Source organism: Gobio gobio (genome assembly GCF_949357685.1).
Source record: "Gobio gobio genome assembly, chromosome: 17".
In the NCBI taxonomy this organism is placed as follows: Eukaryota; Metazoa; Chordata; class Actinopteri; order Cypriniformes; family Gobionidae; genus Gobio; species Gobio gobio.
In genome coordinates this window covers 20,237,184-20,260,021 of record NC_137110.1, presented here as the reverse complement: position 1 = coordinate 20,260,021, position 22,838 = coordinate 20,237,184, and the positions used below count along the sequence as shown (strand labels likewise).

Sequence of the window (22,838 nt, the reverse complement as noted above, 5' to 3'; positions counted from 1 at the left end):
ATGACACCCTTAATGTTAGCAAAATGATCAAATAGAATGTTCTCTTAAAGGGGGGGTCTGACACTTTTTCATGCATTCTGACTTATTTACACAAGAGTTGGATTCTTATGCTAAACATGGACAAAATTTCAAAATACGAGTTGGTCGAATGACCGAGCATTTCTGTGGCAAATACACTCCTTCAGGATTCAAACAATTTTCGGAAAGTGTTTTTTGAGTATGGCCCTGTATGATGCCATAAAGGGCAGAATTCCTTGTATGGGCACTTCTCCCGAATGAGCATGTGTGCACATCAACCAGAGCGAGAGCATCAACGGAAGCCTTCGGCAGTGCTGTCATTTTGTTTTTAGACCATGATATCAACAATGTCACTAAAGAAGTGTGTTTCTGAGAGGAAGATATCCTTGTTCAGATTCCCAAATAACCCAGTGTTAAGGAAACAGTGGAGGCAGTTTGTATCCCGGAGCAGCAACAGAGTTCTGCAAGTGCGTTTGTTTGTTCCTGGTCATGAGTCGAAACCACAGGCAGTGAGTGAAACAGCATCAAATGTCTGTTTTGTTGGCAATCGTAAGCGCATATAATGTAAACAACACGCACGAACATATAGTGAATTGAAAGTTATCCTGGGATAATGGCATGATGTATCGTGTGTGTTCTTGTGACTCCCCCCACCGCACGCCTCCACGAGTTCGGCTGTTTTCATAAAGAATCAGTACAAGGTATCTGTCTTTTATAAAATATGATAAAACTAAAGACTCAAAAAAAAAAAACTTAAGACTCTTCGGAGTAGGGCGGGACGATTTTTCAGATTTTTTTTTATTATTCGAATTTAATGTTTTGCCGCAATTTTATTAATTTTTAAATCGAGAAATCGCGTTTGAATAAAAATGTTAGCCAATGTGCATGTTTGACAAATGACAAAAGAAAATGATCCGATCACATCACGGTGCGCCTGATGAACTGCTCTCGTGAAAGTAGAACATATCAAGCTGTTCACACAGAATGCTATATTGCTTTGAAAAAACAAGACGCGGCAATGGAATGGGGAAAAGAAAGCAAAGACATTAGACGTCAGCAAATTTTATATAAATATAATTTATATTTTATATAATAACTTGAGCGCTGCATTTTTAGAATGTTGTTTAATGAGTTAGATGCTGCTAAAGACGTGAGACACGAGTGCAACAGAGGTGTCCAAACACATTTGCCAAACATGAAACAGGATAAAATAGCTAAATGGAAAAACCTGTACTACTACTGCATGTTTACATGATGTTGTTATTTTCTGTTTTTACAAAACATTTGCTGTTAATAATAGCCTATTACTGCTGTTATTTATTGCTATTACTTTTTGGCTAAGAAATATTTAGCATTTTTCTTATATTATTATTTATAGTATATATGTTTAAGATACTTTTTTACAATATTTGCCTTCATATTTCATGCATATTTTCTGCAAATATATACATTAAATAAGTCATTTGTTTTACATTTAGACCATGTTGATCACTTTAGATGTGCGCACTTGGAATAGAAAATTTCATCATTTCAAAACATCCATCCATCCCCCAGAACACAATTTTGAGATAACATATTTGTCAAAACATAGTAATGTCTGCTTATTAATTATTTATTTATTGTGTATCTCAGGGTGTCGTACCAACTGGGATGCATTTTGGTGCTGGTACAGGGCAGAAGTTGGACAGGTAGTCAACGTCTCCTGTTCTGATGTGTCTCAGCTGTTTGCAACCAATCATGGTAAGCTACTCTTATCCCAGGCAGCCTTTTCATTATTATTATTTTGTATTACTGTTATCAAATATCAATGAGGAAAAGATTTTGGATGAACAAAGCTCATTTCTGAATGTATTGAATAAAATGACGAGGATTAGGTGAATTGCTGGAGCTTTTTATCTGTGTATTATGATCAGTACCTTAAGAAGTCTGACAAATACATAGACAGCTATGTAATTTTAAACCACTGCCAAAAATCATGTACTTTTCATGCCAGATCATACCCTTTGGTTGGTCTCTTGTGTGCACCCAAGCATAGAAAATAGTCTTTACTGACACACCAACCCAGGGCAATAAAAGTGACAAGGCAAACATACACAAATAAACATCATGATTGCTCTGTAAATTCATAGCTAGAGCTCTGAATATCCGGATATCATAAACTCTGTTAATAGTTGCTTAGGGACACTGAGTGTATTTGTTTTCACGGGTTGAGTAGATTACAGTTATTTCTCAATGTCTTAGCAACATGTGAGCAAGCGAATTGTACTCATGATGGATTTTAAGAGTTGTCTTCACGGAATTGTTACCAATTTTTTATACATTACAATTATTAACTTATGTTTCATGCTGGAGGTTATAATCAGTCAAAAGATGACATAATTTTCCCATCCTGAACACAAAACTTTACACAGTCACGACCAATCTAAAGATTGTTGATGTAAATGAGATTTCATGGTGGGCAGGGCTAACCAGAGGACAATAAAGTTAACTTTTTTAAATCTTATTTGGTTGCATCTGTAAGGACACACATTTATTTATGATCTAATCGAAAATCAGGGTTTCCAGTTTAAACCTGTTTTGTTCAGTTTGTCCAAAAGCAAATAACAAGCAAATAACAGGACCAGGCTTAGCATTTAGCATGCTAATATATGCTATTGCTCGCTAACAGCTCATACTACCTTTGTTTTGTGCATGCATTGTGCGGAAGAACATTGCTTTTGTTGTGCTTCGGCTCTGCGTGACTGTGCCGATGAATATAGTTATCCTACTGCTCATAAAACATTCACTGCTAGATAACCAGTTTAGATGGAAAGGATCTCAAGCTGACTAGTTGAAGATCAAAATTTAAGGTTTAAGCCAAACCATAAGGAAAAACTAGTACATTTGGCTATAACAAATTTGAGTATTTTTCAGTGCAGCATAGGAAATGAGTTACACAATTGGCATTGAAAAACATTTAAAAATCATGAACCCAGAAAAACTACTCCAGGGCTTTTAAGAAATCAATGTGGAGGCTAAGAAAATCAACACACTTATGACACAACAGCTATCTGCATCATGCTGTTTTTCCATCCCCCCACACACCTCTGTGAATACATAAGTACACAATGGACCTGAAGATATCTACTTTGCTCTGCTCCAAATCTTGCTGAAAATGTGCCAAGGAAATAATAAAAATATTAAAAATCAAAGAGGGTTAAAGCAGGCATTATAGCAGTGGCTGTTAGCGCTGGTTGTTCCATCTCTTCAATCCCCTTAGGCCAGTGCCTGACATCTCCACCACAGAAAGCATCAGCGGGTCAGGTCCTCACTACTCTGTCTTCCCCCACTGTGGCTTCAGGGAGAGAGACTTGCAGTACATGATGAACTCTGCTTTATGGTAATGCTAGAAACAGCGGGTGGAAAGAAATCCCATTGGCGAGCTAACACTGAACCACCCACTTAGCAGGCCTTCAGAATGGCCGAGATAAGTGTAGGTGAGGAGACCGAAAGTTACAGTTTAGCTGTAATGTCAAGTCTTACAGAGCTAACTAAGGCTTAGTCTAAATGAATTAAATGCAAATGCATACAGAAATATGAGCTTATTTTAGGCTATTTTATTAATTTTCTATCCTTTCTATCAATCCTCATGAAACTTTTCTTTATTTCTTGCAAACCTTTTTAAAGGGATAGTTCACCCCCCACAAAATTGTATTCTCTCATCATTTACTCACCCTCATGCCATCTCTGATTTATGTGATTTTCTTTCTTCAGATAAATACAAAGATTTTATCTGTGAGTCCATATAATGACATTGAATGGCTGCCGCTCGGTTGATGTTTAAAAAACCACACGCAGTGATTGTGAACTATAAAATTAAAAATTAAACCATACAAACCCAGCATGTGTGTGTGTGTGTAAGAAAGCGTTCATGAGAGGGATGTTGTGATGTAAGAAGTGCAAGGTGAAGTTCGCGTGAGAAGTGGTGGTCCTTTCCTCTTCTGCATTACTTCTCACGCAAACTTATTGAAGTTACTATAAGTATTGATTTATAGTTTTAAATTTTTTTTTAAAGCAAGATGATGTAGTTTATTTGTCTTGTACACTCTAAAAAAAAAAAGGTTCTATATGGCACCAAAAATAGTTCTTGGCTCGTAATCATAGGGGAACCTTTTTTAGTGCTATATAGCACCATTTTTGGTGCTTCAGTGGTGCTTCAGTGGTTCTTCAGCGGTTCTTCACCGGTTCTTCAGAGGTTCTTCACCGGTTCTTTGACTAAGGTGCTATATAGCACCGCTGAAGAACCACTGAAGCACCAAAATTGGTGCTATATAGCACTAAAAAAGGTTCCCTAATGATTACGAGACTTTTTTTTTAGAGTGGGGCAGTTTGTCCATATCATATTAGTGTCATATCCTTAATTTAGGATCTTTGAAAGCATAGTTATCTAAAGAAATAAATGTAAATTCTATAAAATAACAGTGGGTAGCACTGTTTCCTCACAGCAAGAAGGTCCCTGGTTTGACCCCTGGCTGAGTCAGGAGTTCTTTCTGTGTGGAGTTTACTTGAAGGCCAAATGTTTTCTGAATAAATGAGCAAAAACCAAAATGTGTTTAGATTATTCCTGCTCTCTTCTACTACATTGAGGTAATTTAAATGATACTATTAATTTTTGGGTTAATTTAAGGTGCATGTAGTAATTGCTCTCTCAATAAAAAGTCCTATTTTTTAAATCATGTAAAATCATATTCTCACAAATCAGTAATGACCTCATGTTAGCCGAGGAGTTGATATTGCATGACGAGCCTAAAAAATGTTTCACTTCTCTGTGACCCCTCTGTAATTGGACACTGCACTCACTGAATTGATGAATCATGGATGACTGGGCATTTATACAACTTAAACAATGACATAACCTCAAACTAAATGGAGACTTAATGGAGTCAGATTCATATGGTTGACCAGGTTTTTAGAGTGTGTCTCCTAGAGATGTAACGATATTCAAACCGAACCGAAAAACCGCAATACACCACCCACAGTTCGAACCGCGATACTCTCATGTCGAACCGAATGCCCAGCTCTCACTTCACCTTATGCCACAAAATATTTTTTTTCTTCCTTGACATTTGATTAAATAGTAATTAGTACACTTAACAACTAATAAGAGCTGTATTTTCTTACTAAATATTATTATAATAACATTATTTACTAAATATACACTAACTTTTGTTTTCCAAGTGCATGTCACCTGACTTGGGTGATCGCTCAAGTTGCATGGTGGAAGGACAAAGAAAGCCAGTTTCCCCATTTAGCCAGGTAGGCAAAATGCTACCTTGGAGTCCCAGCAACATTGTCATTTTCCTAGCTTTTACGAAATAAAAAATCTCTCTCACCAAACTGCTTTCCTGTCCTGTCAGCCATTATACTGCACTCGTAGCGCACACTCTTGGTTACACGCGCGCATGCCGCGGTGAGCGCTGTATATCGCGCCGTATATAAAGCGCAAGAGAAACTATGAGCATGTAACGTTACGATGTCAATTTGTAAGTCGTGAAATAAAAACAAAGTACCAATAAATCACGTAATGCATTTGATGCGTGTTAGCTGGGAAGGATTTGCATTCAGGTATGATGTTCATTCTGTTCATTAGGAGCAGTTTTCATGTTTCATTAACACTTCATGGCGTATTGTGTATTCGCCAAGGTAACGGTTGTTTCCATTACCACAAAATGCCACTTTATTTTCACTTCTTTTGTTTATTTTTTTAATTAGTGTGGTGGCTCCTTTATAGTATTAACACAAATTGCTATTTAATAGCTTTAACTTATAGGCCTATTTATTTATCAGTATTAGTCATTTTCATACAATTTGTGTTTGTTAAGTCTAAAGGCTAAAGTGGGGCATTTACCTGTGTGTGTCATACATTTTTATGAAGTAAATGTGCTTGTTTTTGTGTGTTTTTTTTTTAAACATTATTGCAAATGGTAAAATGAGTAGATTATTTCTGTCTAGTCTACAGTGGAGGCATTTATTTCATTTTAGTTTACTCAGGTATGCTCACTGCTCTAAAAGAAACGTGAAGCCAATGTATAAAGTTAATAAAGATAAAGTTAATAAGTTAAATTATTGCTGTTTTCACACTCTAAAAAAAAAAAGGTTCTATATGGCACCAAAAATGGTTCTTGGCTCGTAATCATAGGGGAACCTTTTTTAGTGCTATATAGCACCAATTTTGGTGCTTCAGTGGTTCTTCAGCGGTTCTTCAGAGGTTCTTCACCGGTTCTTTGACTAAGGTGCTATATAGCACCTCTGAAGAACCGCTGAAGAACCACTGAAGCACCAAAATTGGTGCTATATAGCACTAAAAAAGGTTCCCCTATGATTACGAGCCAAGAACCATTTTTGGTGCCATATAGAACCTTTTTTTTTTTAGAGTGTATTAAGTTAAAAGTGAATCTAGCGTTTTGTTCCTTGGCTCCGAAACCGCGAAATGCACCGAACCGTGGCATAGGTGTATCGTTACACCCCTAACGTCTCCTAGTGGCAGGTTGTCTCACTACTTCAAGTCCTGTTTTTAATACTGTGAACACAGCTTGATAATCAAATATCCCCTAAAAAACTGCTCATGCTAGTTTATTTTGCAATCAGAGAGGGAGCATCTGATTTTCAGAGATGCTCAATGCTCAAATGGACCATTTTGCTCAAAATTGACCATCTCCTACCGAAAATGATAGGAAAGAAGAGAGCATTTGTCTTTGGAGCACATGATTAACTCCCTTAGGCACACAGTGCATTAGGGTTTGAGTGGGCCTTAGAAACCAGAAGCTGTAATGTGCAATCACAAGGTTCTCAAGAGAAAGAGGTCTTTGATTAACTGCTTACATTGAATCATTGAACCCTATTTGTTTTTGTGAACAAAAACAATTTCTAGTGCTCCCTAACCGATTTGGGTTTAAGCGCTTTGGTCTAAGAGAGTGCTGTTCTCTTTCAGTCAGTCAATGTTGTGTCGATACTGGCCTATTGGGGTCTAAAGCCGGGTACACACTGTGTGATTTTGGCCACGATTTGGCCGTTTGAGACAAATTTTGAAATCCTACAAGATTTCTCTGATCCTAGGCTAAAATCTGAAGTCTTTGTTCCTTAGTTTGACATGTGCACCGACAACCGATTAATGACCGTTGCGATCAAATTTGACCTCGGACAAAATTCTGGCAGTGTCAGAAGATTTGAGGCGCAATCCTGCAGTGTGACTTCTCCTAGGACGACCGTCAAATCAAGAACCAATAGGAGCGCAGAACCTGATGACGCATTTCGTGCGACAACATCAAATCACAACAGGGAACATGTCGAAAAGAGTCTGGTGAATGAAAAATGCCACTGCTTGTTTTTGTTGTTTGCTGAACGCTACCATTGTGTCTGTGAATGTGGCTCACCGTTACCGAACGTGTCACTGATTGATGACGTAAAACTCAGTCCGTACGAGTCTCTTGCTTGCGTCCATTTTTCGCGTCTGACTGTCGTACACACAACTGACGTCTGACAACTGAGATCCTACAGTGTGACATGTATTACATCGGGGATCATGTTCGTACAGTCTGACAAGCAACATTCGCAGAGGATTTTGAAAAATTGCACTGTGCAGGACCCTTTACTTGGGAGCTCAATCACTTTCAAGTAGTAAGAAAACTGGCCAATGAACATTGGTGTGTGAGATTTGCATACCACCATAGAAATTAATCAATCAGAAAACTTTAACTGGACAATAACTTTTATGTACAGCCAAAACAATCTGTCTTCCATTAATTTCCTATTATCACTCTAAAACTGCTTTGAAACAATCTATATTGTGAAAAGCGCTATATAAATGTAGATGACTTGACGACTTGATTTGTCGGGTATGAATAGGTAAGTGCAGGGAAGACGTCAGTGTCTTGCTTGCAGCGGCATTCCTCCTGAGTGCCATTCCTCTGGGAGGGGATGAAGGTGCCTCATTCTTCTCTCCATGCAAGTTCCCCTAAAAGCGCATTCACACTACCAGTGACACGCAGTGACACAATCCGGATGAGGCGTGTGTAGTGATGCAACAAAGTTAACAACAAACTTTATGCAAATGAAGAGCGACTTTCGGGAGCGACAACCAATTGGAGTGAAGTCAGTTGAGTGCACGTGATCGGTCGCTCTTCAGTGCCGAGGAGAGATGGAGAAGCTCATTTTAGGAGGCAGCAACTGTCCTATCATTTATGATATGTCTCTGTGCACATACAGTGGTATGACCATACGTGGTTTTGTGAGCCGAGATAGACTGGCATTTTGCCCTTTTGCTGCAGACAAATACCTGCGATGGCAAAGAGCACTCACTGTTTCTGGTTCATTTTTAATATTAGGTATTTTATGTACTGATTCCATTTATATTTAGACTTTTCCTTTCAACATAGTTTTCTTGCCACTACAAACAAATGAGTTGTCTACAATATGGAGTAACATCTGTGAATGTCATTCACAAATGTTACTAGGCAACCAGTAGTGGGAACGGCCACTAGTGACATCATCATCGTCAGCCACTGGCGACATGCAGCGACAAAGTCGCTGGTAGTGTGAATGCACCTTAACTTAATCCTCCAGGACCCTTCTGCACTCGGAGTCTGATGCCAGATTCAGTTCAGTAGGTCAGCCCCTGTACTGTGCTCGGGGCCTCATATATAGACATTCAGTTATCTTTGTCTTAGTGTCACTTTCATGGACTTTTAGATTTTATTCTTTAGTTCCTGTTTTCCTCTGTTGAGTTTCCCACCACTTATGAGTTGTCATGGAGATTCATTGATTCATCACAGGTGTTTGTCATTAATTACCCTCATTTGCTTTGTATTTAAATTGCAGTCCTTTCAGTTCTCATTTGTCTGGTCAGGTCAATGCATAGCGATTGTGTTTGCTTGCCTGCCTTGTTTGGATTAACTTCTGTGTTGAATTTTAGGGCTGCCCCCGACTAAAGAGTTTTCTAGTCGACTAGTAGTCATTCATTTAAGCCATTAGTTGACTAATCGCAGATTTATATTAATTTAATTACTTAATGTATATGTGTACTGGGGGGGTGCAAGCCTATTCTGTGCTCAAGCGCACGCATAAAGCTTGCCTCAAAGCACTGGCAAAAGTAATGATTATGAATGCGTCTGTAAATAGCAAGGAGACATTTTAATTTTAAGCTTTCTATAGATACATTTCTCATGTCTATGAGGCAAGTATACAATAAGTTTCGATACATTTATGTGACGCTGCAGTTCAGGGAGACCGAGATGGCAGAAAGTGCATGCTGTTTGTTTTCTTCATTTTACAAAAGCACAACATTTTCTTGTTATTGTGTTACAAATAAAAGTCGACCCTTTACAGTTTGGAATGATGTCTGTATGGCAGAAAAAAATTATTTTAAGTTTAAAAAAAGCAAAGCAGTGATTGCACCACAGTAAGCGCGCTATTCTTAGCTTCCACACTCCGCACAAACACTTGGGTATGCGCCTAATAATAGCACACATTTATCTAGCAACTGGTCATGTAAAGTTGGTACTTGCATGTTTCAAATGAGAAGCCATATTTGAGGTTGATGGATGGTAGGCGAACATTTGGATTACCTGCCCGACATACTGTAAACCACAAGGACCTGACCTGTCCCTCACGAACTGTGTGACTTTGCCACTTTCTGTGGAGTTTTTTTTTTCTGCGACTAACTGACTAATAAAATCTTGGTCGACTAAGCCTCTTATAGTAAACTAACATTTAGTCGACTATTAAGGGGCAGCCTTATGGAATATTAAAGCCTTTTGACCCTGTTCTTCATCTTCCTGTGAATGTTTTTTTTTTTTTTTTACAATCCAGTTGTAGCAATAAATACCCTGGAATTGTACTTTTGGTATACTGATATACTTAAAGTCAGCTAAATTGGAACAACTGATTTTGTGCTTAATGCACTTTAGTTATCTGGAAGTAGTGCTGAGGTCCAACTAAAGATTTTCTTAATTACATGTAAGTCGAACTATCGCAAGAATATGCTTTAGGTACACTTTAAATATCTTGTATTTAAACACTGATATTATAGTATTACAGTAATCATATTATCCTTACCAATAGTGATATTAAAACATATTTTAGGCGTAATATTAAGAAATGTGCATTGTGCTATGAGTACTCCAAATAAAGTTTGATTATAATATTTTTATCAGTAAGTCTCAAGCGATATGTCAGTAAATATGATAATGGATGGGTTTGTACTACTTAGTGTGAAATAAATGTATTTTAAATACATTTTGTTTGTTATTTGAGTTGAGTTTATACAGTAGCTTCATATAATATTTCATAATGGGGCATGCAATTTAGGAAAAAGGGAAAAAAAAGGTTTGTTTTTGTCAATTAATCCACACAAAACGAATAGGTTTATTTGTCACACACAGGCAATGTAATGAGCAGCTGTCAGCATTTGGAGTTGTATCGGTTTCTTTTTGATGTTTTTTTGCCTATACAATGTTATACGCTGATCATTATGTTTAATATTATTTTAATGCAGGTTTCATACTTAGGAATTGCACCAAGGATGGCTGGACAGAAATCTACCCATCCTATGAGAATGCTTGTGAGATTGTGGATTTGGAAACCGAGGTGAAAACTTCACTTTATGTTATGCTGTTTATTACCTTCTTCACTGTAAAATATATATATTTTTCAAAGATTTTTGGAGTAGATTTTACAAAAAGTAAAACTATTCTTTCTTTGTTTTTGTTTTTTTTTCCAAATTTCACTTTTAATTCAATGTGTTACTTGCCATTTCTTTGTTATTGTTTGTGAATCTTTCTATCAATTTCTGAGTAAAAATTATTTCTATACCAATGTTTATTTTTTCAGTGTTCCTCAAATAATCTTCCCCATAACCGTTCTGTATTTGTACTTGGTAAAATGTAGAAATACAAAACAAATGCTGTGATCTTGAAATTAAACGGAGCCACTGAGTTTTGGTTTGCTTAAGTTTTCCATCCAATATGTTTATATACAGTATGTACCGTAGTTATTTTTACCCTAATTTCAGTTTATGTTCACTTGCACAGAAGCAAGCAGGGGCGTTGTTACTTAATTTTTATTTCGCCTTTTGTTTGCATAGTGTTGAGGGTTTTTTAGCTTTTAAAACATTGTCTAAAGGGACTGTCACGGCTTCCTCTGCTATGCTGTCAGGCCCATATTCTGCCACGCGAGAATTTATGCAGATCCCATAGAGAATGAATTGAAAACACCTGCTCACCTCGCGCCACACTTGGACACGTTCAGTCAAGCTTATTTGTTAATCTCTTTAGCACTTTTTCGAAAACATCTCTCACTTTTTTGCTCCCACTTTGCTTTTGTTAAGAGTTGATGGGAGCGAATTAAAAATTATTTACTTGCCTCAAAGCATAAATCCTCTCGTCTCCCGGGCAATTCCTTTATATTATCTCTTTCTTTTTTCTCCTTTTTTTGTGCCAGAAGACCACTGTGAAATGTAATGAGAAAAGAGACAATACTTTGAATAAAATAGATTAGTGTGTTCCTAATGTGAACAAACCAATTAACAGTAGTTGAATCAGTCAGACAAGAACATAATACGCTCTCTCCTGAGTGCTAAATTTAATCTCTACTTCTTTAACTCTATAATCATAATGACTTTCAGCTGTGCCTGCATCTGGGGAAGTAGCAATGGGGTTATAGATGTACCTGAAATATAATTAGTTGCATACACTGTAATCCCAAAACAAGCTGACCTGCTTTTAATATTGACTTTGTCTAAAGACAAAAAAATGCAGGATGCAGAGGAAGGAATGTTTGGTAGGCATATCATCCTGTCTGTTAAGATGCCTGTTTAGATGTTTTTGAATTTAAGACAGCATTGTAAGTATTCCCCCAGCTAACAAAAATATGTTCTAAGAACATTTTGCTAACACTCCCATTAAGTTATAAAACCAATATCTCTGAATGTTCTCTCAAAATTCAAAACATCCAGTTTTTAAATGTTTTTAAAATTACATTTTGTAAACATTATAAGAACGCTACTATTATTAAAAACTTGATGACTCTGAACAAATGTTCTATTAATGTTACTGGGAGAATGCTTGATCGTGACTTTGAGAGAACATTGCCAGAACGTTAGCTAAGGTTCTGGGAATGTTCTTTGTTAGCTGGGTCTTTGCTACCTTATGTTGTAACATGATTAAATAATTTAAAATAAGAATAAAATGTAAATTTGTATACCTTTTTATTTATGACAACATTGCTTAGCAACTGCCTATGAGGTTGTGACATAAATATAAAATTAATTCATTCATGTTTTATTCATTTTGCTGTACAGTATCATTGCTTTAAAACACTGATCAGATATAACATTATGACCAATTCCTAATATTGTGTTGGTCCCCCTTTTGCTGCCAAAACAGCCCTGACCTGTCAAGGCATGGAATCCACTAGACCCCTGAAGGTGTGCTGTCGTATCTGGCACAAAGATGTTAGCAGAAGTCCTGTAAGTTGCGAGGTGGTGCCTCCATGGATCGGACTTGTTTGTTCAGCACATCCCACAGATGCTCGATTGGATTGAGATCTGGGGAATTTGGAGGCCAAGTCAACACCTCAAACTCGATGTGCTCCTCAAACCATTCCTGAACCATTTTTGCTTTGTGGTAGGGCGCATTATTCTGCTGAAAGAGGCCACAACCACCAGGGAATAGCGTTTACATGAAAGGGTGTGCATTGTCTGCAACAATGCTTAGGTGGTACGTGTCAAAGTAACATCCACAGGACCCAAGGTTTCCCAGCAGAACATTGCACAAAGCATCACACTGCTGGCTTGCCTTCTTCCCATAGTGCATCCTCGTGCCTTGTGTTCCCCAGGTAAGCGATGCACACGCACCCTGCCATCCACGTGATGTAAAAGAAAATGTGATTCATCAGACCAGGCCACCTTCTTCCATTGCTCCGTGGTCCAGTTCTGATACTCACGTGCCCACTGTTGGCGCTTTCGGCGGTGGACAAGGGTCGACATGGGCACCCTGACTGGTCTGCAGCCTCATACGCAACAAACTGCGATGTACTGTGTATTCTGACATCTTTCTATCAGAACCAGCATTAACTTCTAGCTCGTCTATTTTATAGGTCCACACAGGCCAGTTTTCGCAGCTTTGGAGATGATCTGACCCAGTCGTCAAGCAATCACAATTTGGCCCTTGTCAAACTCGCTCAAATCCTTACACTTGCCCATTATTCCTGCTTCTAACACATCGACTTTGAGGACAAAATGTTCACTTGCTGCCTATTATATCCCACCCACTAACAAGTGCCGTGATGAAGAGATAATCAGTGTTATTCACTTCAACTGTCAGTGGTCATAATGCTATGCCTGATTGGTGTATATCATACACTCACCTAAAGGATTATTAGGAACACACTACTAATACTATGTTTGACCCACTTTCGCCTTCAGAACTGCCTTAATTCTACGTGGCATTGATTCAACAAGGTGCTGAAAGCATTTTTTAGAAATGTTGGCCCATATTGATAGGATAGCATCTTGCAGTTGATGGAGATTTGTGGGATGCACATCCAGGGCACGAAGCTCCCGTTCCACCACATCCCAAAGATGCTCTATTGGGTTGAGATCTGGTGACTGTGGAGGCCATTTTAGTACAGTGAACTCATTGTCATGTTCAAGAAACCAATTTGAAATGATTCGAGCTTTGTGACATGGTGCATTATCCTGCTGGAAGTAGCCATCAGAGGATGGGTACATGGTGGTCATAAAGGGATGGACATGGTCAGAAACAATGCTCAGGTAGGCCGTGGCATTTAAACGATGCCCAATTGGCACTAAGGGGCCTAAAGTGTGCCAAGAAAACGTCTCGGTTACGTATGTAACCCTCGTTCCCTGAAGGAGGGAACGGAGACGTACGTCGGAACTGACCGACGAATTGGGATCTGATCTCAGAGACCAATCTACTTCGAGTGTATTAAAAACGAGCCAATGGAGATTGGCATGCGATCCACGCATTCCACGCACCGCCCCGCAGCGCGGGTATAAATAAGGAAGTGGAATGCTTGATCATTGCCTTTTTCTGCTGAGGAGCCGAACTAGTGACTCGGCCCCCTAGCGGAAGCACAGCACCTGGCGACGGGACGTACGTCTCCGTTCCCTCCTTCAGGGAACGAGGGTTACATACGTAACCGAGACGTTCCCTTTCAGTCGGTCACGTTCGACGTACGTCGGAACTGACCGACGAATTGGGATCCCTACCAAAACGCCAGGGCGCTTGCCCTTCCAGCGTCCTGCTTGAGCGCACTGGACCGTCTTAGATGGTACGGAAGTCAGGGCTCCAAGCAGGGAGGTCAGTCACTGCTGTTTCTGCAAGACCCACTCAGTGTGACTATTGGATAGCGCTGGGAAAGCGTGCCCGTCTCGGGAGATGGTACGCTGCGGAGCCACGTCCTTCGTAGAAGGCTAGGTGGCAGAATACACATAAGGACTAACCTGGCAGGGTAGTGCAACATATGGCAGTCTCTGGGGTGGTTCCAGCCTGGTCCCAGGGGGGAAAGAACACGCCCAGAGACGACAGAGCGGGCTCTGTCAAGGGAAAGACACGGGGCTAGCCGAGTAGGGCAGCTGGTACCGTGGAAGAATACACATATGGGGTAGCCGTGAGGGGACCGCTACATATGGAACCCAGCCTACAAACACGTTTCACAAGCATACGGGTGCAGGCCTGGCGTCAGACGGCCGCAACGTCTGGCACCGCAGGGGTGACGGAGGAGCTCGACAGGGTTAGCCGTTTCCGGGGAACACAACTGGAGAAAATAGACGCACGTATCCGGCCCAGAGGGCGGGAGTGGCGTTGCAAGCCGACACTTAGAACGGGCACTTAGCGCTACTGGCCACTGGGGGCGATGATGCGGGAAGATACCGGCTCTACACGGAGGCTATAGAATCTAGCGAACGTGTTAGGTGTCGCCCAGCCCGCAGCTCTACATATATCTGTCAGCGAGGCGCCTTGAGCCAGCGCCCAGGAAGAAGCAACACTCCTTGTTGAGTGTGCTCGCAACCCGAACGGGCAAGGCACGTCTTGGGACTGGTAAGCCAAGACGATAGCATCCACTATCCAGTGGGCTAACCTCTGCTTGGAGACAGCCTTTCCCTTCTGCTGGCCTCCGTAACAGACAAAGAGTTGCTCTGAGGTCCGAAAGCTTTGAGTCCGGTCGTCGTAAGCGCGAAGAGCGCGGACGGGACATAACAAAGCCTGGGCTGGGTCTGCCTCCTCCGAGGGCAGCGCTTGCAGGTTCACTACCTGGTCCCGGAAGGGAGTGGTAGGAACCTTGGGCACGTATCCAGGCCGGGGTCTCAGGACAACGTGAGAGTTGGCCGGCCCGAATTCTAGGCACGATTCGTTGACCGAAAGTGCATGCAGGTCCCCTACCCTCTTGATGGAGGCCAATGCCGTCAGAAGCACTGTCTTCATTGACAGGATTTTAAGCTCCACAGACTGCAAAGGCTCAAAGGGAGGGCTCTGAAGTGCTCTGAGCACTAGAGCTAAGTCCCAAGAGGGTAACGAGTTTGGACGAGGAGGATTTAGCCTCCTCGCACCTCTGAGGAACCTGACGATTAAGTCGTGCTTTCCTATGTACTTACCTTCGACTGCATCGTGATACGCCGCTATTGCTGCGACGTACACTTTGAGGGTGGAGGGAGACAGCCTTCGCTCCAGCCCATCTTGCAGGAAAGAAAGCACGACACTAACCGAACACCTTCGGGGGTCTTCCCGGTGGGAAGAGCACCATTCAACGAACAGGTTCCACTTCAAAGCGTAGAGGCGCCTCGTAGAGGGGGCTCTAGCAGAAGAGATGGTGTCCACCACTGCCTGTGGTAGACCACCTAGAACCTCCGCGTCCCATCCAGGGACCAGACATGGAGTTTCCAGAGGTCTGGACGCGGGTGCCATAGAGTGCCCCGTCCCTGAGAAAGAAGGTCCCTCCTCAGGGGGATCGGCCAAGGAGGGGCTGTCGCGAGGAGAGTTAGTTCTGGGAACCAGGTCCGGTTGGGCCAGTAGGGCGCAACTAACAAGACCTGCTCCTCGTCCTCCCTGACCTTGCACAGGGTCTGTGCAAGAAGGCTCACTGGGGGGGGAAACGCATATTTGCGCAGGTCCCGGGGCCAGCTGTGCGCCAGTGCATCCGTGCCGAGGGTGCCCCCGGTCAGGGAATAGTACCACTGGCAATGGGTCGAGTCCGGAGAGGCAAACAGGTCTACCTGTGCGGCTCCGAAGAGGTCCCATATTAGCTGGACCGCCTGGGGATGGAGTCGCCACTCCCCCGGAGGTGTCGACTGGCGAGAGAGCTCGTCGGCTGTCTGGTTCAGCGGACCTGGGATGTGAATGGCACGAAGCGACCTCAGATGCTTCTGACTCCAAAGGAGGAGGTGGCGGGCGAGTTGGAACATGCAACGGGAGCGTAGACCACCCTGACGGTTGATGTACGCAACGGCCGCAGTGCTGTCCGTACGGACCAGTACATGCTTGCCACGTAGCGGCCCCTTGAGGCGGCGCAGTGCCAAGTGTACCGCTAACAACTCGAGGCAATTGATATGCCAATGCAATTGAGGTCCCGTCCACAGACCTGAAACTGCATGCCCGTTGTACGTGGCCCCCTAGCCCATGGAGGAGGCATCCGTGAAGAGCACAGCATGCCTGGACACTTGTTCTAAGGGCACCCCGGCCCGGAGAAACGAAGCGTCGGACCATGGGCTGAAAGTTTGGCGGCAGTAAGGAGTCACGGGGACCCGGTACTGGCCGCTCTGCCACGCCCACCTCGGGACTCGACCATGGAGCCAGTGTTGAAGCGGTCTCATATGAAGCAATCCGAGCGGCGTTACCGCGGCTGCAGATGCCATATGCCCCAGGAGCCTCTGAAAAAATTTCAGTGGGACCGCTGTCCTGTTCTTGAACGAATTCAAGCAGTTCAACACCGACCGGACCCGCTCTTCCGTGAGGCGCGCAGTCTGGCAGACCGAATCAAGCTCCATACCGAGATAAGAGATCCTCTGCGTGGGACAGAGTTTGCTCTTCTCTCGGTTGACCCGAAGGCCCAACAGGCTGAGGTGACTGAGCACCATGTCCCTGTGTTCGCACAACTGCTCCCGAGACTGGGCGAGTATGAGCCAGTCGTCGAGATAGTTGAGGATACGAACGCCGCGTTCTCTGAGCGGAACAATGGCTGCCTCTGCGACTTTCGTGAAGACGCGAGGCGACAGGGACAGCCCGAAGGGCAGGACTTTGTACTGATATGCCTTCCCCTCGAGCGCAAAACGTAGGAACGTCTGTGTCGAGGAAGGATAGAGACATGAAAGTACGCATCCTTCAGGTCGATCGCTGCGAACCAATCTTGGGGACGGATGCATTCGAAGATGCGTTTCTGCGTTAGCATCCGGAACGGGAGCTTGTGCAGGGCCCGATTCAGGATACGCAGGTCCAAGATTGGCCGTAACCCACCCCCTTTCTTGGGTACAATGAAGTAGGGGCTGTAGAACCCCGCCTTCATATCGGCTGGAGGAACCGGCTCGACCGCGTCCTTCGCCAGTAGGACATCGATCTCTGACCGCAAGACCTGAGCATCGCTGCTTCGCACGGAGGTGAAGAGGATGCCCTTGTACTTGGGAGGCCGGTGAGCGAACTGAATCGCGTAGCCGAGTCTGTTGGTACGGATGAGCCAGCGAGACGGCCTGGGGGCCGAAGCCCAGAGACCGCACAAGCGGGACCAACGGCACCACAGACATACCCGCGGTGGGGCAGCGAGGCGGAATAGACAGACCCGACTCGGGAGGCCCGGAGGCGGCCCGGAGTGTTGTCTGAGTATTCCAGGGTGGGGCAGAGTGTGGGTGAGAAGGCCCGGGGGCGTTCTCGGTGCCCACACTGCTGCCCCCTGGCGAAGGGAGGGGGAGGAAAGAAGTGACAAGGCCCGGGGGCGTCGCACACTGCCAACCTGGCCCTCTTGGGGCCCAGGGAGAGAGGAAACTGCTCTGAAAATGTGGGTACCGCTGGACTCCGGAGAGCCAGCGGCAGAGTATTGACACCAGTCAGGGCCCCCGGTCCTCCTCCGGGGGGGTGAGGGAGGGGTGCGGACACCAACTCCCTCGGAGCAGCTCCTGTTCTCCCTGGGCTGCCCTTCTCAGGGCCGCTTGCCCTTACGCTTGCTTGTAGACTAGCAAGCCCTGAGTGGGTTGGGCGCCTCCCTTACGTCCGGCACCCTGCCTCCCAGATGGAGGCTGCTGCCTGGGTTTCGCAGGGGCAGAGGCGGACGCAGGGGGGGGGCGCCCTCGGCGACAAGCAGGCAGAGGTGCTGCGAATTAGGATTTTTTTTTTTTTTTAAACCACCTCTGTCTGCTTCTAGGCCATCGAGAACTGCTGGGCAAAGTACTCGACGGCGTCGCCGAAGAGGCCAGCCTGACAGACAGGGGCGTTAAGGAACCGAACTTAGTCGGACTCACGCATATCTGCCAGGTTTAGCCCCAGGTTCCTGGACCACTAGTGTGGACATCGCCTGACCCAGGGAGCGTGCAGTGACTTCCGTCGCCCAGAGAGCGAGGTCCACCACCGCACGCAGTTCCTGCATAACCCCTGGGTCGGGACTACCCTCGTACATGCAGGACAGAGGGTAGTGAGAGAGGGAAAAATTTATACAGATTTCGGCCCTTTTGGTGTTCCATATTTTGACACCAAATAGTTCCATACTGCTAATTTTTCCAATGCCCATCCGGGAAAAAAGGCACGGGGGTAGGCAAGGCGATTTAAGCGTTGCACTACGCCTCAGCCACCCGGGAAAGCATGGCTGCCAACTCTGAATCTGATTCAGCAAAAGCACACACCATTATAGTGGGAAACTCAGCCTCATCATTTCCAGTGCATAACAGCCCTCTCTCCGATGCTGCAATTGACATCTGTCCTCTGCCAGAGCCACAAATGAAACATTAGGTCTCCTTGTTTTAAAAGGACCAGCAATCCCATCTGTAAGCTACCAGCAGGCATGTGAAACAGTGAACGTGGCCGTCAAACTCGACGGCACACGGTGCGCTGAACGCTCAAGCCCTATGAAAAGGCAAGACGAACACCGCACCGACGTGGTCATGTTCTCATGAGAGAACATGAACCACCCACGAACAAAGTCTCGGCATGCTCATGATGCGATAGAGGAGTGGGGGCCCGAAGAGATGTACCCGGCGGGGATGCCCCACTGTAATCCTCAGGTCCACCAAAGCTTATTAACTAAAGTAGTCCTTTTCTGATGCACCAGAAAAGAAACTAGATCAGGGAATAAGGAAAGGGACTCAACCCCATTTGAGGTTTCATAGTCTGGACCGCGCATCTAGAGAGTGCCGAGTGACGCGCTGGGTTGCCGTGGCAACCCCCGCTGTCAGCCGGCGCTCGACGGCACACGGCGCGCTGAACGCTCGAGCCCTTACGAGAAAGGTGAGACGAACAACGCGCCGACGTGACCATGCTCTCCTGAGAGAGCATGGATCACCCACGAACGCAATCACATATGTTTATATGTGAGAGAGATCGTGGCCGTCAAATGAGGACAGGAAACAACCGCATCCAGAAACACACGGTTTGAATGACATCTTGAAAAAGACGCAGGGTCAAACCGTGTTGCTCTTTTAGAAAAGGAAAACCGCTCTTTCAGTGCTGAAGCACTCAGGGAGATGACCGCGGCTCACGCAGTTCAGATAGTGCAAGCCTGCGTGAGCACTCAGAAATGGAAACGCCCAGCCAACCAACAAAACCAGCTCTTTATCTCCTCTGAAGCGGCCACCCGCTGAAAAGCGCCGTCACACCCGCACTGGAACAGCAATCCTTCTCACGAGACTCGAATAACACTCTTCGTAGACACAGCAATGACGCTGTTCGGCTCCGAAAAAAAAGGCAATGATCAAGCATTCCACTTCCTTATTTATACCCGCGCTGCGGGGCGGTGCGTGGAATGCGTGGATCGCATGCCAATCTCCATTGGCTCGTTTTTAATACACTCGAAGTAGATTGGTCTCTGAGATCAGATCCCAATTCGTCGGTCAGTTCCGACGTACGTCGAACGTGACCGACTGAAAGGGAACATCCCCCACACCATTACACCACCACCACCAGCCTGCACAGTGGTAACAAGGCATGATGGATCCATGTTCTCATTCTGTTTACGCCAAATTCTGACTCTACCATCTGAATGTCTCAACAGAAATCGAGACTCATCAGACCAGGCAACATTTTTCCAGTCTTCAACTGTCCAATTTTGGTGAGCTTGTGCAAATTGTAGCCTCTTTTTCCTATTTGTAGTGGAAATGAGTACTCGGTGGGGTCTTCTGCTGTTGTAGCCCATCCGCCTCAAGGTTGTGCGTGTTGTGGCTTCACAAATGCTTTGCTGCATACCTCGGTTGTAACGAGTGGTTATTTCAGTCAAAGTTGCTCTTCTATCAGCTTGAATCAGTCGGCCCATTCTCCTCTGACCTCTAGCATCAACAAGGCATTTTTGCCCACAGGACTGCCGCATACTGGATGTTTTTCCCTTTTCACACCATTCTTTGTAAACCCTAGAAATGGTTGTGCGTGAAAACTGTACCAGTAACCAGTAACTGAGCAGATTGTGAAATACTCTGACCGGCGCGTCTGGCACCAACAACCATGCCTCGCTCAAAATTGCTTAAATCACCTTTCTTTCCCATTCTGACATTCAGTTTGGAGACCAGGACCACACCCCTAAATGCATTGAAGCAACTGCCATGTGATTAGTTGATTAGATAATTGCATTAATGAGAAATTGAACAGGTGTTCCTAATAATCCTTTAGGTGAGTGGATATAAACATCCATATTTCAGACCTTATAGTGACACTCATCGTTGCTCCATCCAGCTTCATACCCTATATGATTCATGAAATCTACACATTTAAAATTATTAAATTTGAATTGAAATTTTTAGAATTAGGAAATGTATGTAAGAATGGATTTATGAACAATCTACATAGAAATTTGTTCTACTTGTGTGTCAAGAATATGGCCCAATAACAACAAAAATGAACTTTGTGAGGGAAAATATGCACCAATCAAATTGAAAATACTTTTTAGAGACATTTCTCTGAAAATAATTGTATAATTGTTCTTTTTATGTTTTATTTTTCCCCTCTATTCCAGACCAGTTATTACTACACTTTCAAGCAGGTGTACACTGCGGGCTATGCTACCTCTCTGATTTCCCTCATCACTGCCATCTTTGTGTTTACTGCCTTCAGGTACTGCAAGAATCATGTAACATCACGAATATCAGTAGCAGTTTTAATCAATAAGAGTTTTGTGACGATTTGTTGAATAATCTACCAATCAATTTTACTCAGGAAGTTCCACTGCACCAGAAACTACATTCACATGAATCTTTTCGCCTCCTTCATCCTGCGAGCCAGTGCAATCTTCATCAAAGATGCAGTTCTCTTTGCCGACGAGAATCTGGACCACTGCTCCATGTCAACAGTGAGACTCGCCAACTGTCACAGGCTCATGCATGCAGAGTTTGTTTTTGTTATACACATCATTTAAATGAATAAGCTAATGCATGCTATCCAACATGTCAAAGCTCATGATCCCCATCAGCCTTTCAGTCAGTGAACGTATTAGGTCACAATGCATGATGCTGACTGCAGCATCCATCTGGAACAGTAGAGAACTTTCAAAGCTTTACATCAGTTTCTGTCAGCATAGTGACACTAACTTCACATTTTTTGCATCCATTTTTCCACCCCTGTCAGTATCAGCCGACTCATCGGTGCCTTAAAGGCACACTTTTCAAGATCTGCCTCCGCTAGAACTCAAACACCTTCTTTGAAGTATAAAAAACTCTTCTTGCGTAGCTAACTCTCTTCTTCCCCCCCTGCTCTGCAATGGTATTTTTGCTGTTTCTTATCAACACTATTTAATTTATCATCCCTAACATTATGCTGTGTTGATATGTCTGAGAACTGCACCAATATCATACTTTAATTTGCAGTGCAGAGGTCTTGAAATTTGCTACATGCTGTGGCACATTTCTGTGGTCTTATATTTTCTGTGGAAATATATGTCTTCTAAGAACATACAGTACGTCTTGACAGAATAATTACTGTCCTCTTCCTCTTCAGACCTCTTGTAAGGCAGCGGTGGCTTTCTTCCAGTTCAGTATCCTGGCTAACTACTTCTGGCTGCTAGTAGAGGGGATGTATCTACAGACTCTTCTAGCTCTAACTTTTGTCTCGCAGAAGAAGTATTTCTGGTGGTACATACTTATTGGCTGGGGTAAGTGGATACTGTAGCAGACTTGAGAACATATTGTTATATAATATGATTAAATATTACTAATTTACTCTACTAAGTTTGGAATAATTCAATTTTTTTATGTATTTGAAAGAAGCCTCTTATGCTCACCAAGGCTGCATTTATTTAACCAAAAGTACAGTAAGACGTGTATAAGGGAAACAGGTCAATTTAGCTCAAAGGAAATGTATTAATTTATAGGTAATTTTGAAAGAGTACCTAATTTTACAGCCGAGCAAATTACTCATTCATTTGAACAGGCCGTAACGATCAACTCTGCAGCGGATATTAATATCCAAACTATAGTCAAAACACTATTTATTAGCAAGGTAACATAGATCAGCAGTTTACGACATTAAATTCGTAAGCACATAACACAAGAAAACATATCTTTAAAGACAAACAAGACTTTATTGATTATATTAACACATAAAAATAATACTTAACACAAACACACACACATTCACACAAGTTGC

At 43.4% G+C, this 22,838-nt stretch overlaps 1 protein-coding gene across 1 annotated transcript in view; it reads left to right on the top strand.

Annotated features, from left to right (window-relative positions):
• Window positions 1-22,838, top strand: part of ghrhrb (growth hormone releasing hormone receptor b) — a 57,677-nt gene that overhangs the window by 26,829 nt on the left and 8,010 nt on the right. Inside the window, exons 3-7 of the mRNA XM_079841720.1 lie at window positions 1,651-1,758; window positions 10,550-10,641; window positions 21,214-21,311; window positions 21,414-21,546; window positions 22,191-22,344. Coding sequence (XP_079697846.1) covers window positions 1,651-1,758; window positions 10,550-10,641; window positions 21,214-21,311; window positions 21,414-21,546; window positions 22,191-22,344 — 585 coding nt within the window. The remainder of the gene's footprint in view (window positions 1-1,650; window positions 1,759-10,549; window positions 10,642-21,213; window positions 21,312-21,413; window positions 21,547-22,190; window positions 22,345-22,838) is intronic.